Genomic DNA, 16,604 nt, shown 5'->3' with positions numbered 1-16,604 from the left:
CTAAAGCATATAAACAATGAATGCAAGATGTATTGTAAATATGCATTACTGCTTAAGGAAATCTAGGAAAAATTGAGATATTTAGCATACAAAAATGGCCATTTATATATCTGCCCAGTAGCCACGTCAAGGCATATTTCATTATCATGTAACAAGATATCCCTTGACGTGGCTACTGGGCAGATATATAAATGGCCATTTTTGTATGCTAAATATCTCACTTTTTCCTATATATCCTTAAGCAGTAAATCATATTTATATTCTTGCATTCATTATAACATTATGACATAACATGCAAAATTCCTGGCAGGTAGCTATGTTGCATGACGTTGTGTGAGGTGGTCCAAATTGGCAATTGGTTGTTCTCTCTTGCGGTATAGAAATAACAAGTGGGTCTTTGGACTTGTTTGGCATATTTAATTATGAACTCCTCAATATATAATGTAATAGCACATCCGATAGTGGGTGCAGGTGAACTCAGGAGCTGAATCTGCTCTACACTGACTGGGTGCCAACTGTGTTATACAGATGACATCTTCCTCTAAAAGCAGCAACAAGAATGAATTGCTGCCGCTTTGTTCCTCAAATTCTACAATCAGTCCATTTTTGTAAAAAAAAATTACAGTCTCAGAAATTGGCAACACAAACCATGTGTCCATTGTACCGGAAAATACTTTTTCAGTGTGCCTGGAATTAATTATTGTGCATGACATCATGGAAAGTGACAAAGTAGAAGGAATATATAACTTTTCCCTGCCCTGCCCATTGCCCAGAACACAATGTGGGTGGTATGCTTGCAAGGGAGCAAAACTAAACATACCTGATTTTTTTAGACTATGTAATTGGACAGCAGAGTTTATTATTTTCACCCCATATGTAATTCTTTTGGTTTTTTTTAAGTGTCCAAGCAAATTGGATGTGATTTCATGAGAATCTACGCCCAAAACATGATTAAAGACATGCATGAACTGAAACAACACAAAAAATAAAGGCAAATTGGACATAATTTCACACGAAACCCAAAAATTGGGCCACTTAAAATTACCACCTTTCCAATATTGTGGGTAAACAACTGTTTCAAGCATGTGATGCTCATTCAAACTTACCTCTGGCAAGTATCAGGTGTGGGCAATATGAAAATCACATCTAAGACCAGGTAAAAAGGGGAGAAATTGACTCAATCTGTGCATTGTATGTCTGTGTGTGCCACACTAAACATGGAGAACAGAAAAAGGGTAAGATAAATGTCTGAGGACTTGAAAACCAAAATTGTTGAAAAATATCTATAATCTAAAGGTTACAAGTCCATCTCCAAAGATCTTGATGTTCCTTTGTCCGCATAGCTGATCTCCCTGGATTTGGTCAGCAGAGAAAAAATTATGAAAGCTTGCAAGGCAGGATAGTCTGGTTAGTAGATAAGCAGCCCCAATCAAGTTCTAAATAAATTCAAGCTGTACTAGTCTGCATTGAAACTTTTCATCAATTTTTCTCTGCCCTCCACGTCCAGGGAGATCAGCTACAGTGCTGTGGGTTGTAAACTTCTTAATTCCATTGACAAAGAAACATCAAGATCTCTGGAGATGGACTTGTCATCTTGAGATTGTTGATATGTTTCAACAATTTTGGTTCTTAAGTCCTCTGACAGTTCTCCTCTCCTCTTTTTGTTTTCCATGCTTCGTGTGGCACACACAGACACAATGGAAAGATAGAGTCAACTTCTCCCCTTTTTTTCTGGTTTCAGGTGTGATTTTCATATTGCCCACACCTGTTACTTGCAACAGGTGAGTTTAAATGAGCATCACATACTTGAAACAAAGTTGTTTACCCACAATTTTGGAAAGGTGCCACAAAGTTTTGTGTGAAATTATGTCCAATTTGCTTGTTTTGTCTGTTTTTTTGGGTTGTTCCAATACACACAAACTTAATAAACATGTGTCTGTCAAAACAAATGTAATTGCAATAATTATCTGGGAGAAATACTTCATTTTCTGGAACAATTTCAAGGGTGTCAACACTTTTGGCAATGACTGTACATGATTCCAGTTTGGTTCTTACCAGCTTTGCTAATAAACTACAGACTTCTGTTTTGGGTTTTTGAAAGAAAAGCAGATGAAGTGCAGACTCTGATTTCCAAGGCCTTCTCTCTCCTATTACCTCAGCGCTGGTGTGGCCGGAAATGTTTCACTTCTCCTCTGCAGTCCTGCAAGTACTTACGTGGGGAAGAATTTTCCATCCTGTTCCATGGCACCTTATGTGTCATCTTTGGCGCACTGCCATCTTTCATAAAGTCGTCTGAGTCCACGCTACTCCTGATGTTTGCCAGAAGTCTTTGTGGTTTCTTTTTTTTCTTTTTGTGTTTTTTTTTTTTTTTGGGTAGTACAATGACTTTTTATAGTCGGGTTTTTTTTTTTGTCAGGCTCTGACTGCAGTTTTAATCTTTTGTCTGTGGCACACAAAGGTACGTACCTGCCATTTATTCCATACGCCTCGAAATGTTCAAGGTCACAAGAGGCAGGAATAGCAGACAGGGTGATGAATTCAGCCTTCGTTTGCATGAGGCTGTTTATCTCGAAAATAGTTTGGTCCAAAATTCTTTCTGATTTCTTTTGCATTTCTTCATTGTTCACTATGAACATATTGCTTGTGGACTAGCCTTTTCTTCTCACCCTAGGGCACATTCATGCCACTTAAAAAAAGAATATATTTGCATGAAACATTTCCTATCGACTCTCCTGACTTGTTTATTTTAGTAAATATAAGTATTTCCCATAAAATAGTTAGCGATGAGCGAACTTGCCGGTGTTCGGTAAGCTCAACGAGTGTTTGGGTGCTCGGTGCTCGTTTAGTGGAAGTCAGTGGGGAACTCGAGCATTTTTCCGAAGCCTTTATTACTTTTCCCCAACATACACTAAATTAATATTACCGCCATAAAACTTATAGTAAAATCTTCCCCGAGTGTTTTGCTACTGTGAGGTTAATAGGTTAAAGGGAACCTGTCTGGTCCAGTATGAACCCAGAACCATGAGCAGTTCTAGGTGCATATTTCTAATCCCTGTATCTAGTAGCATAGCTAAAGAGATCTTTAGAAAAAGTACTTCTAAAGATCCTTTATGATATGCTAATGAGCACGGGGACTAGTCGCAAGAGCAATATTTTCCCAGAGTAGTCCGCCCTCTTAGTATGTTAGCACTCCCACAGGGGCATGCTAACATGCTATTCAATGCCCATTTCCCAGTGTCATCAGTGGTGGAGCACGTACCTGTGTTCGCTGTCACCGCTAAGAGGGTGGACTAGTTGGGGGAAGTAACGCCCTTGCGACTAGTCCCTGTGCTCTTTTGCATGTGATAAAGGATCTTTAGAAATACTGTACTTTTTCTAAAAATCTCTTTATCTATGCTACTAGATACAGGGACAGTTAGGCAGGGATTAGAGATACACACCCAGAACTGCTCGTTGTCCTGGGCAGCGTTGGACTTCCTACCGGAGGAATCTCCAGTAATGCCAGGCCTGGATTCAGGTACCTGCATTGCACTCCAGAGCTCTCACCTGAGCTCTGGTGTGCAGCTGAGACTGTACCGTGAGCGCCGAGTGATTGATTCCCCGGCGATTGCGGTTCAGTTCATGACAGCTGCAGACAGGCCGGGCTGATCTCCGGAGTTCAGGTGAGAGTACCGGAGATCACCCCTGCCTGTCTGCAGCTGTCATGAACTGAACCGCAATCGCCGGGGAATCAATCACTTGGCGCTCATGGTACAGTATCGGGTGCACTCTGGAGCTCAGGTGAGAGTTCGGAAGTGCAATGCAGGTACCTGAATCCAGGCCTGGCATTACTGGAGATTCCTCCGGTAGCCAGTCCGACGCTGGTTCTGGGTGCATATTGGACCTGACAGGTTCCCTTTAATTCCTCAATTTCTGCCATTTCTTCCAAAAAAAGATCCCACCTGAATGTTACTTGTTATATAGAATTATTATAATTGTTTATCTATGGAATGGTATAGATATACTGTATATTTTGCTAATTTTAATAGGATTTTACCAACTTCAACTTTTAAAGCATATCCACAAATATCTGAAATGAGGAGATCCCACCTTTGGGACCTCTACAAACCACTGTTCTCCACAGTCACAAGCAGATTGAATAATGAAAGTGTGGGTACTTGTTGGTTTTCTACATCCAAGTTTGATGGAGTTTTAAAGACAACTGAGGAGCGAGCCACGACTCCTTTCAGCTTGTGCTAGGTTATGGCTGCTACTGGTCACTGGGTTCAACAGTAGATAAGAGATTTACATTCCAGAAGTGGACCCCAATCCGCCAAGCATTTAGGACACATCTTGATTTTGTATATTTTGCCAAGAGAGCCAAGGAGTCATGGAGGAAACAAAAGCAGCTTTGACTACATTTTAGCTCTTGAAGCTACAGTACTTTACATTGATTCATGACCATTAATGTAGAAGATGGGCTAGGGGGCAATGCTGTTTTTCCATTTACCAGTCCATTCTTTGAATTTATGCTCCATCCTTGATCAGGTGCAACACCTTAATGGAGTTTACATGTTCTGATTATGCTTTCATGGATTTATGCATGGTTCTCCTCAAAGACATAGTAATGGTTGAATCACTGAATATGATTTTCACCTTGGTGTGATTTAGATAAATAACAATAAAACATCCACAAAAGACCACCTCTTTGTGAAGACCACAGCCTTATCCAAAACAGATTCCCTTATTCATATATTTCATATACTGCTAGAGATGAGTGATTTGATTTATTCTACCCTGGTCCGGTGTTCAGTCTTCTCTTCCAAGGAAGCGGGGCTTCAATTCCTGACATCCTGGTCACCTCTAGTGCTTATTTGTGCTGCCCTAGTCAGACTTTAAGTCTGGTCTTCCAAGGAAGGAGGTCTTCAATCCCTGACATCTTGGACACCTCTGGGGTTTATTTGTGCTGCCCTGATCTGGCTTTAAGTCTCGTCTTCTGAAGAAGTAGGTCTTCAATTCTTGACATCTTGGTCACCTCTGGTGCTTATTAGTGCTGCCCTGGTCCGGCTTTCAGTCTGGTCTTCCAAAGAAGCAGGTCTTCAATTCCTAAAATCCTGGGCACCTCTGGTGCTTATTTGTTGCTGACCTGGTCTGGCATTCTGTCTGCTCCTTCGATAAAGAGGGTCTTCAATTTCTTATATTCTGGGCACCTCTGGCGCTTATTTTTGCTGCCCTAGTCTGACGTTCAGTCTGGTCCTTTGAGGAAGTGGGTCTTCAATCCCTGACATCCTGGGCACCTTTTGCGCTTACTTTGCCCCATTGTAACTGTGAGGCAAATCCCGGGATATGAAGATGAATTATGACTTCCAGTCATAATCGCTCATCACTCCCTGGCAGTGCCCCCCTCCCTTCTTGTTCTCAATGTCCAGCATCTGTGAAGGTGTTACACCTCCATGGCCATCTCCTGTGATATGGAGATGAGGTGATGTGGGAACAATGGACACAGGATGACTCCCTGCCGTGACCCTGTGGTAGGAGCTGCTATCTAATTAGCAAGCTTGGAAGTATCCAGACAGAACGACTCCAGTAAAAAATGGTTCACATTTCGCAAGCCATATTTCCGATAAATATGGCAACCATAAAAATGGTGTCTCCGCATGCGGACGATGCTGGCACACCCTTTTTATGGGAGCGGGAGCTTGGGAAATACCCCAGGCGTGATATCAGCCAATGGGGAACTAGTAGACAAGTCATGAGTCCTCTCATTCTGTAGCTAAATTCATAACTGTCACAATGAGAGCATCGGCGTCCGCCTACGACGCTCCCAGGCCAAGTTATGGCCATATTCCATGTTGTGGATTTTGTCCATAACTCCAGCCAGGGGTGGAGCAGTGCTCCCTCTGAGGTCACGAAGGTAGGAGGGGACCTGGATTTGCCCAGGTTGATAACCCTACTTCGGCCATTTTCCAGTGTTCTTTCGCTGGGGGTCACGTGCAGGAAACATCTGTGGGAGTTCCTAGAAACCTGGTCTACAGCGCCCCCCTGTGGCCAGACGCACAAGGTAACTGATTGAATTGCATACCTGTTTGTAAACCATGCTTTATCTGTAACTGTACTCTGACATATGTATATTCTGTAGATTCCCTATTGTATATATTGTAGTTTCTAGTGTGCTTTAGGCTGATTAAATTATATAATTAATCTTGGGCTGTTCTGTTATCTCGATCTTGAATCCCACGTCTGTGTGTTCGGCTAATAGTTACCGTGAAGCGGTTGGTGGCAGCGAGTTGTGCCAAGGATTATTGTGGGGAGGCCAGTGAGATCCGGGGAGGTTTTATATATTCCGCCCGCGGAGGTCGGGGGAATATATACCCTACTCTCACTGGGGACCCTTCAATAATCGGCATAAGTAGTATAGCGGCCTCCTTGCTTATTGTCGGGCAATTCCATAATTGGCCTGACTATAAGAGGGGCGCTAGAGAGCGCGTCACGTGCTCTGTCTGTCGGTCGGGAGGTATAAAGGAGGGGTGACCCCCACTTGTTACCCCCCGATTGTGACGTACTGGTAGCCAGCGCGGGGGATTTCTGAGTGACCCCCCCGGTGGTTTGTGACATATTGGTGGCATAGCGGTGGGATCGAGATAATAGTGTGTGTGAGTGTGAGACCCATACTCCCAGACACTAAAGACTGCCTGCAGCAGCTGTGGCTGCTGGGGTCTTCAGACTAGCTCAACACTAGAGTGTCAGAGTGCAGATACTGTAAGGTGTGTGGAGGCATCGGGTGTCAGTTCTGTGTCAGTGACCAAAAGTCTGCAAGAATGGCTGATGGCACCAGGAGCAGAGCTATGCAACTGGCCAATGCTAAAGCAGGAGCCGAAGAGAGGGAGGACGGTGCTGTGGACAGTAATGAGGAGGTTGCCCACGAGTCCTCCAGGAGCTCGACGCCAGAAAACAGCTCTGCAGAGGACATTGCACAACCTGGCACTGCTGGACAAGATGAGGAGCAGCTCACCCAAGGGTCCTCAACGAGCCAGATGCCAGCCCTCCGCTCTGCAATGGACAGTGAAGCACCAGGCTCCGCAGCGGGCCGCAGATCACCACGTGCCATTCCACCGAGCCTGGGAGGCTCGGATAGCCTTCTTCAAATGGCTATGGCCCTTCTCCAGGCTGGAGACCGGGATACCTACGAGATACTCATGGCCGAGCGTGAGCGGCAAGCAGTGCGTGAGGCTGCGGAGCGGCAAGCAGCACGTGAAGAGCGCCAGGCAGAGCGTGACTACCAGCTGCAGCTAGCTCAGCTCCGGCCCTCATCAGCCACACGTGACCTTCAAGACACCAAACTTCCAAAGGTCCGTGTTGAGGACTTCCCAGTGCTGGAGAAGGATGGAGACTTGGACTCTTTCTTGACTGCTTTTGAACGGACTTGCTTGCAGCACCATCTGGACAAGGACCAGTGGGCCAAATACCTGACCCCCCGTTTAAGGGGTAAGGCCCTGGAAATCCTTGGGGACTTGCCTGCTGAGGCAGATCAGGGCTACGACACCATCAAGCGGGCCCTGATCCAACAGTACAACCTCACTCCAGAGTCCTACCGCAAGAAGTTCCGGAGCCTACAGAAGGGACCAAAGGACTCCTGGGCTGACCACAGGCGGGCACTTGCCCGAGCTGCCGACCACTGGACCCAAGGCCTGCAGCTTTCCACCGGACCGGAGATCCTGGACTTGTTCATCACGGAGCAACTCTTGTGGAACTGCCCTGAGGATCTCCGCCAGTTCATCCGAGACCAGAAGCCAAAGGGGTCCACGGCTACAGCTGCCCTGGCCGATGACTACACCAACAATCGGGCTCCTGAGGCCAGGAGAGCAGCCACCAGCAGCACCTGGAGAGGGGGTAAGATGAATTCTGCGACTGCCCCACCTGCCCCTAGACTGCAGGGGGTGTCCCCCTCAACTCCCCTCTCCAGGCCCGTGGCAGAGCCAAGACGGTGCCACCAGTGCAACCTACCTGGACACTTCAAGGCCATGTGCCCTCAGCGTCCCAAGGCCCCGGCTCCGTCCCCGCCCCAAGGGCCGCCCAAGGTGTATTGTGTGGGTGGGGGTGGTGGTAGGTCCCTGGACAGCTTCCAACCTGTCACCGTCGGCCGGTCTGTGACCATGGGACTGCGAGACAGCGCCTCGGAGGTGACTCTGGTGCGGCCTGAGATGGTGTCCCCCCAAGACTTGATCCCTGGAAAAACCCTCGCTGTCTCCGGGATTGGAGGCATTGACCCGGCGCTGCCTGTTGCTGACATTTATGTGGACTGGGGCGCAGGGCGAGGGGTGAGGGAGGTGGGGGTAACTGATCGGATCCCCGCAAACGTGCTACTTGGGACAGATTTGGGGCAGATAACCTCCCAGTTTGGGCCCCAACCAAGGGCTGAACCTTCAGCCAGTACTGACATGCCTCCGGACAATGTTAATGTGTTATCTATGAATGATGTAAGGGAGGAGGGAGTGAACTCTGATATTTCTGCTTGCATAGACACCATAGACACACACACAGCTGCAGCTGTGACAGGGGAGGGGGTCAGAGAAAGGTGTGACAATGCCTCTACAAGTAATCAGCCTGTGAGCTGGGATCTGTTGCCCTCTGCAGGGATAAGCAGAGAGCAGGGTGCTGCAGGGGGAGGACCAGTGTGTGGGGTGGGGGCTACCACAGCAAATGTGGGGTCCCCAGAGATTTCACAGCGGGGTTCTGTTGCTGCAGGAGGGGAACAGGCAGGTGAGATTGGGGCCGGTCCAGGAGCGGAAGCGCTCCCAGGTAAGATCTCGGTGCATGGTTCCCCCACAACCGGGGTGTCAGGAAGCCAGGTCGGTCTGCCTGAACCGGCGACTTGGTCAGGAACGGAGGAGGAGCAGGCACGACCCACGGTCGCAGCGGCTGTGGCCGCTGTCACCCGCAGTGGGAGTGCTGGAAGCCAAGGGGCCTCCCGGAGGTCCGATAGCTCTTCCCCTTCTGACCAAGTGGCAGCCGAGTCAGGTGGAGGCCAGGACACAGGTCCCGGGGTACTGACCGAAGATGTGACAGTCTCGTCGATTCTGGCCACATCTAGTCAGGGGTTTCAGGCAGCGTTAGAAGCTGACGACAGCCTGAAAGCTCTTAAGGAGCAGGCGGCACAGCCTCCCTCGGACTCGGACCCGGAGCGAGTGGTCTGGGACCAAGGACGGCTGTACCGGGCCACGGTCCAGCAGGGTTCACCGGAGGCGTGGCCCAGGGACCGACAGTTGGTGGTACCCTATCCGTTCCGGACGGAGTTGTTGCGCATCGCACATGAGATTCCGATGGCCGGACACCTAGGGATCGCTAAGACCAAGGCCAGGTTAAACCAGCATTTCTACTGGCCAAAAATGGGGGCCGATGTGGCTGCCTACTGCCGTTCGTGTGAAACCTGTCAGAGAGTGGGGAAGGCGGGGCCACGCCCCAAAGCCCCACTGGTATCTCTGCCCATCATCGATGAGCCTTTCAGGAGGGTGGCTGTGGATCTGGTCGGCCCGCTGGCCATCCCCAGCAGCTCCGGGAAACGCTTCATACTGACGGTAGTGGACTATGCCACCCGGTACCCAGAAGCAGTGGCCTTGTCGTCCATTCGGGCTGACAAGGTGGCCACCGCATTGCTGGAGATTTTCTCCCGAGTGGGTTTTCCCCAGGAAATGCTCACTGACCGGGGGACCCAATTCATGTCCCAGCTGATGGAGGCCCTCTGTAAGCAAGTCCAGGTGCGACATCTGGTGGCCAGCCCGTACCATCCACAGACTAATGGCCTGTGCGAGCGGTTTAATGGCACCTTAAAGCAGATGCTTAAGATGTTGGTCGACTCCCATGGGCGTGACTGGGAGCGGTATCTCCCACACCTGTTATTTGCTTACCGGGAGGTTCCACAGGCCTCAACAGGATTCTCACCGTTTGAGCTCCTGTACGGGCGACGTGTGCGGGGCCCCCTGGCTCTGGTGAAAGAGGCTTGGGAAGGGGATTTGGCCACCCCTGGAGTGTCGGTTATCGAGTATGTCATGCGCTTCCGGGACAAAATGCAGGCCTTGACGCAACTGGTACACGACAATATGGCTCAAGCCCAGGCCGATCAGAAGCGTTGGTACGACCAGAACGCTTGTGAGAGGACCTACCAAGTGGGTCAAAAGGTGTGGGTACTGGTCCCCGTACCACAGGACAAGCTTCAGGCAGCCTGGGAAGGCCCATACCTCGTGTACCAGCAGCTCAACCCTGTGACGTACCTGGTCACCCTGGACCCTGCCCGTGGAAGGCGGAAGCCCTTCCATGTGAACATGATGAAGGCACATCATGAGCGGGAGGCATGTGCGCTCCCCGTGTGCAACCTGCCCGAGGAGGGAGAAGCGGAAACCCTCTTGGATATGCTAGCCCAGGTTAGGGCAGGCGGATCCATTGAGGATGTGGAGGTTGGCCACCAGCTCTTGGAGGACCAACGGTCCCAGCTGTGGGCCACCCTCCTCCCCTTCCGGGGGTTGTTTACCAACCAGCCCGGAAGGACTAACTTGGCTGTCCATCACGTGGACACTGGGGATCATCCCCCGATCCGGCGTTCAGCATATCGGGTCTCCCTGGAGGTGCAGCAACACATGCGCCAGGAGATTGACGAGATGCTGAAGCTGGGGGTGATCCAGGCATCCAACAGCGCTTGGGCCTCGCCTGTAGTCCTCGTCCCTAAGAAGGACCGAACCACTCGGTTCTGCGTGGACTACAGGGGGCTCAATGCTGTCACGGTCGCCGATGCGTACCCAATGCCACGCATCGATGACCTGCTCGATCAGTTGGCCGGGGCTCAGTACCTGACCATCATGGATCTGAGCCGGGGATATTGGCAGATCCCCCTGACTCGCAAGGCCAGGGAACGCTCTGCCTTTATTACCCCATTTGGACTGTACGAGTCCACGGTGATGCCATTCTGGATGAGGAATGCCCCTGCCACTTTCCAGCGGATGGTCAACACCCTGCTCAAGGGACTTGAAGGGTACGCGGCCGCGTACCTGGATGACATTGCCGTCTTCAGTCCCACCTGGGAGGACCACCTAGAGCATCTAGCACAGGTGCTCAGGCGGATCCACCGGGCAGGTTTGACCATCAAGCCGGGAAAGTGTCAGCTGGCCATGAGCGAGGTCCAGTACCTCGGTCACCGGGTAGGCGGGAGAACACTGAAGCCCGAGCCTGAGAAAGTGGAGGCCATCGCATCCTGGCCCACCCCCAGGACCAAGAAGCAGGTGATGTCCTTCTTGGGGACCGCTGGGTACTATAGGAGGTTTGTTCCACGCTATAGTAGCCTGGCAAAGCCCTTGACGGACCTCACCAAGAAGAAGCTGCCCTCTGCAGTCGATTGGACAATGGACTGCGAGACAGCCTTCCAGGCCCTAAAGGACGCCCTGTCCAGCCCGCCCGTGCTACAGGCAGCCGACTTCACGCGGCCGTTTGTAGTACAGACCGACGCCAGTGACTTCGGCCTCGGTGCGGTGCTCAGCCAGGTGGACTCTGCGAGCCAAGAGCACCCAGTCTTGTACCTGAGCAGGAAGCTGTTACCAAGGGGAGTGGCCTATTCCACGATGGAGAAGGAGTGCCTGGCCATAGTGTGGGCCCTGCAGCGTCTGCAACCCTATCTATACGGGCGCCACTTCATCGTGGAGACGGACCACAATCCCCTCAGCTGGTTGCACACCGTCTCTGGGACGAATGGGCGATTGTTGCGATGGAGCCTTGCGCTCCAGCAATACAACTTCACCATTCGCCACAAAAGGGGCCGTGACCACGGTAACGCAGACGGGCTGTCCCGACAAGGAGAGGTCGCGGACGGGCGCACGGGGGAACACCGGAGTGTGCTGCCCCTAGCGCCCTCAAAAGGGGGGAGGTGTGAGGCAAATCCCGGGATATGAAGATGAATTATGACTTCCAGTCATAATCGCTCATCACTCCCTGGCAGTGCCCCCCTCCCTTCTTGTTCTCAATGTCCAGCATCTGTGAAGGTGTTACACCTCCATGGCCATCTCCTGTGATATGGAGATGAGGTGATGTGGGAACAATGGACACAGGATGACTCCCTGCCGTGACCCTGTGGTAGGAGCTGCTATCTAATTAGCAAGCTTGGAAGTATCCAGACAGAACGACTCCAGTAAAAAATGGTTCACATCTCGCAAGCCATATTTCCGATAAATATGGCAACCATAAAAATGGTGTCTCCGCATGCGGACGATGCTGGCACACCCTTTTTATGGGAGCGGGAGCTTGGGAAATACCCCAGGCGTGATATCAGCCAATGGGGAACTAGTAGACAAGTCATGAGTCCTCTCATTCTGTAGCTAAATTCATAACTGTCACAATGAGAGCATCGGCGTCCGCCTACGACGCTCCCAGGCCAAGTTATGGCCATATTCCATGTTGTGGATTTTGTCCATAACTCCAGCCAGGGGTGGAGCAGTGCTCCCTCTGAGGTCACGAAGGTAGGAGGGGACCTGGATTTGCCCAGGTTGATAACCCTACTTCGGCCATTTTCCAGTGTTCTTTCGCTGGGGGTCACGTGCAGGAAACATCTGTGGGAGTTCCTAGAAACCTGGTCTACAGCGCCCCCCTGTGGCCAGACGCACAAGGTAACTGATTGAATTGCATACCTGTTTGTAAACCATGCTTTATCTGTAACTGTACTCTGACATATGTATATTCTGTAGATTCCCTATTGTATATATTGTAGTTTCTAGTGTGCTTTAGGCTGATTAAATTATATAATTAATCTTGGGCTGTTCTGTTATCTCGATCTTGAATCCCACGTCTGTGTGTTCGGCTAATAGTTACCGTGAAGCGGTTGGTGGCAGCGAGTTGTGCCAAGGATTATTGTGGGGAGGCCAGTGAGATCCGGGGAGGTTTTATATATTCCGCCCGCGGAGGTCGGGGGAATATATACCCTACTCTCACTGGGGACCCTTCAATAATCGGCATAAGTAGTATAGCGGCCTCCTTGCTTATTGTCGGGCAATTCCATAATTGGCCTGACTATAAGAGGGGCGCTAGAGAGCGCGTCACGTGCTCTGTCTGTCGGTCGGGAGGTATAAAGGAGGGGTGACCCCCACTTGTTACCCCCCGATTGTGACGTACTGGTAGCCAGCGCGGGGGATTTCTGAGTGACCCCCCCGGTGGTTTGTGACAGTAACGTAACACAACTCATGACGTCGCGTGAGGCTCAGTCACTAATCTCCACGTAATGTTATAACGTTGTGGTGCCTTGTAGAGATGCCCTGGATGCCAGGCACAAAAGTGAAGATTGGCTGGGTAGAACAAATCAAATTGCTCATCTGTAAATGGTGGCTTACTTTTTCGAGAAGACAACCTCCACCTTGTTAAATGCAGTTTTAGTGGTCATATCAAAGTGGTTTCACTGTACTTTGTGGACTTCAATGGGCACAGAGACAAATGTGAACGATTGTATGTTGGTGCGGTATATATACTGGGTAATAAATAAATAAATGCATACATATGGTAATTCCTATAAAGTATTATGTGAATGGGAAAAGGTTTGTACTCTGGTGTTGAACTCTTCTTGGCTCTCAACACAGATAAATTGCAGTTACTGTATATCATCACATTTATGGAGATGTCATCATACAGTATATGATCCCTGCAAAGATCTTTTGGTTTTATGGTCCATTTCCTTTAATTGAATATCAACTGGGGAGGTATTTTATTGCAATTCCTGACATGCTTTTGTCGATTTAAGGAAAAGTAGATCTAAATACACACGCGCTTTTTAAGCAGTGACATTGGTAGACTGGAGAATACGCTCTTCAAAATATTAATTGGCAACGGTTGTACGTGGTCAATGGCTAATGTCATTATGAAAGACCAAAACAATCATAATATGGCTCCTGACAAGCATAGGGATCACTGTAATTGGTAAACCACAGTAGAATTTAGTGTCCATGAAATGTGTATGGGGACCACCTGGTTGCTCACCAAACAGACAGTAAACCGGGCTGACATCCTAAGGAACTCTGTAAGAAACATGCACTCAGTTCCATCAAGCGTGCATGCGTGGTCAATTGGATGCTGCTACGAGACAGCTCTGGTGGCGGGTTAACTCCCTTGGTGAAAAAATAAAAAGGAATCGGCGTATTAAAATTTAACATGCCCTATCCTTTTGTATCCAACATAAAACTAACAAAACATCTTGTAGACATTAGATGTTGGCCAGTAGCTCTGGCTGTGGGTTTTGCCAACCTAAGTCCAACTTACGATGATAAGACCTTCTCCTACAAGCTGTCGTGATTGGTGACCTGTAAATAAGCCATCTTAATGGGGTTGTCCACTACTAAGACAACCCTTTCTGATTCCACTTGTTTACACAAGTTAAAATAAAAGACCATGTACTGACTTCCCAGTCTGGTGCCGTTCCAGTGCTGTCGGTATTTTTGGTTCGGGGATCACGTGACATTGTGACGTCACGTGAGCACTGTGTCCAATCACCTCCAACTTCTCTCGTGATGCCTTTAGACCAAATGAGCAATCAACAGGAAGTGAGTGGCAGCCGCAAGCACTCTCTTTGTGTTGGTTAACTCATTTGGTCCGAAGGTGGGGAGAGAGAAGGAGGCGATGATTGGACGTCACAATATTACGTGAGTCTCGAAACTTGTTTACCGACAGAGCTAGAACAGCACCAGAATGGGGGAAACAAGTGGAATCAGAAGGGGCTGTCCTAGTAGCAGACAACCCCTTTAAGTTGGGTAGTTGATAAGGAGATTCAGTAAATAACTTATTAGCAATCTCAAAGATATATATTTTCCTTGCATGAAAATTATTGGCAGTTACTTTTCTTCTGCATCAACACTACATAATTGCAAACTAGATGGACCTCTATTTTTTCAACTATTTGACTGTCTTTTATTCAATATTTTGGTTGACCATTCTTGTTTTTACCGTTTCGTTGACTGTATACTCAATTTTTTTTCTAATAAATCTCATTTTTGCCTTCTCTTTTTTCATGATTTAGAATGTGTCCATCTTCGAAGAGAGGGCCCATGTACTTTACATGTCCTTGGAGAAATTAAAATTCATTGATGACCCTGAAGTGTTCCTCAGAAGGTCGGTCCTCATCAACAACTTGATGAAAAGAATCCATGGCGAGATTCTCCTGCAGAACAACTGGTGTTTCTCAGCCTGTGCCCTGAGTGGGGCATCAGCACAGGAATGGTTTGTGCCCCAGGATTGTCCTTATCGGAAACGCCTTCGCATTGCCAAGGATGACAGTAGCCTTCAAACTTGTTGTTTTTACCAGGAATGTGGCAGCCATTATCTTAACATCCCGTTTGCCGTTAACACCAATGGAGGGCACCTTGCAGCTTCCTGTTCGTCTAGTAGCTCTTTGCCTTTGCCCGGATGCTCTCACCATACGGAATACAGCATGGCAGATGCTCCTTTATACAGGAACAGCATCCAGGGGCCTTCCTGCGGGGGGTTTGTTACCAATTCAAAGCCTCAACATAAGTTAAATCTGCACGAGGAATCAGCAGAAGAAAAGAAGGGCACGCACAGTTTTAGCTGCGAGGCTTCCAGTGCGGGTGGTACCCATGAACGCAAAGGCCGACTTTACGATTTTTTGGCAACTGGTTGCAATGACAAGAGTAGCATAAGTGAACCATGGAAAAAATCTCTCAGGAAGAAAGAGGTTTTTCCAGGTAATAAACTTTGCTGCAGCAAAGGAAATAAGATGTGAGCAGCGGCGCGTTAACTTTATGATTATTTTCATTATTTCTGTTGTTGCATAAAAGTGGGGTTCTGTTCTGCAGTGAAAAATGGGATTTTTGTAGCTTTTTATGGTGATAATGAAACATTCCCTATGCAAAAAGGGATTTCCGGTATGAAACGAACATCAGTGTTTTCATTTGTGTAATATAGTTTATGAAATGTATTAGATCACATTTACAGATATCATTTTTTTTGGTACTGTCAGTGATTTGGGCTTACGCTATGGAGATGGATTCATAGTACTATACTGTGCCTCACGTACGTCAGACAAGTCTTCATACTTGCCTAGAATTCAGAACTGGTGCCATGGTACGCACATACGAGATATGTGTCGGAGTATCCAGTTTGACTGTTGGTCTTCTTACTGGAGACCTCGTTTTGCCATTGGAGGTAAGGCCAAGGGCATGAAACAAGCCTTATCCAGGTGCATCTAAGATCCAACCCAGCTAGGACATCTTTTTTAACGAGCATTGCAATGTATTTCTCTCCTCATCTGCATTTCTGCTGTAGTGATCTTCATTTCACTCGTAATATTTGTATTAAAATAAATATTGAGCTTACGACTTAGTCATTTATTTCACACCGACATCTGGCATCTGTGAGTAGACCTTTATAGTAGGACAATGAAATACCAACATCTGGTGTCTATGAGTAGACCTTTATGATCACCTTGCTGACCAACTGATGGTATCAAAAACATGGCTTCTCACAAGACTGGAACAGGGCATAAGGGTTCACAACTCAAGATTGCTTGGGGAGGGCTTTAGGGGACTTAAAGGTGTGGTTCACCCAGATTCATTATTGGCCGTAACGATATTATGTTGAGAAACAAGGCT

At 48.4% G+C, this 16,604-nt stretch overlaps 1 protein-coding gene across 3 annotated transcripts in view; it reads left to right on the top strand.

Moving 5' to 3' along the window:
* The window catches only part of SERTAD4 (SERTA domain containing 4), a 64,457-nt gene extending 48,126 nt beyond the window's left edge, over positions 1–16,331 (top strand). For all 3 annotated transcript variants that reach the window (XM_075338000.1, XM_075338002.1, XM_075338001.1), the window contains exon 4: positions 15,014–16,331. In XM_075338000.1, the coding sequence (XP_075194115.1) occupies positions 15,014–15,736 (723 nt within the window). In that variant the 3' untranslated portion in view covers positions 15,737–16,331. The remainder of the gene's footprint in view (positions 1–15,013) is intronic.
* Positions 16,332–16,604: the final 273 nt, after the last annotated feature.

The sequence above is a fragment of the Anomaloglossus baeobatrachus genome, chromosome 3 (genome assembly GCF_048569485.1).
Source record: "Anomaloglossus baeobatrachus isolate aAnoBae1 chromosome 3, aAnoBae1.hap1, whole genome shotgun sequence".
Lineage (NCBI taxonomy): Eukaryota > Metazoa > Chordata > Amphibia > Anura > Aromobatidae > Anomaloglossus > Anomaloglossus baeobatrachus.
This window is presented reverse-complemented; position numbering and strand designations above follow the sequence as displayed.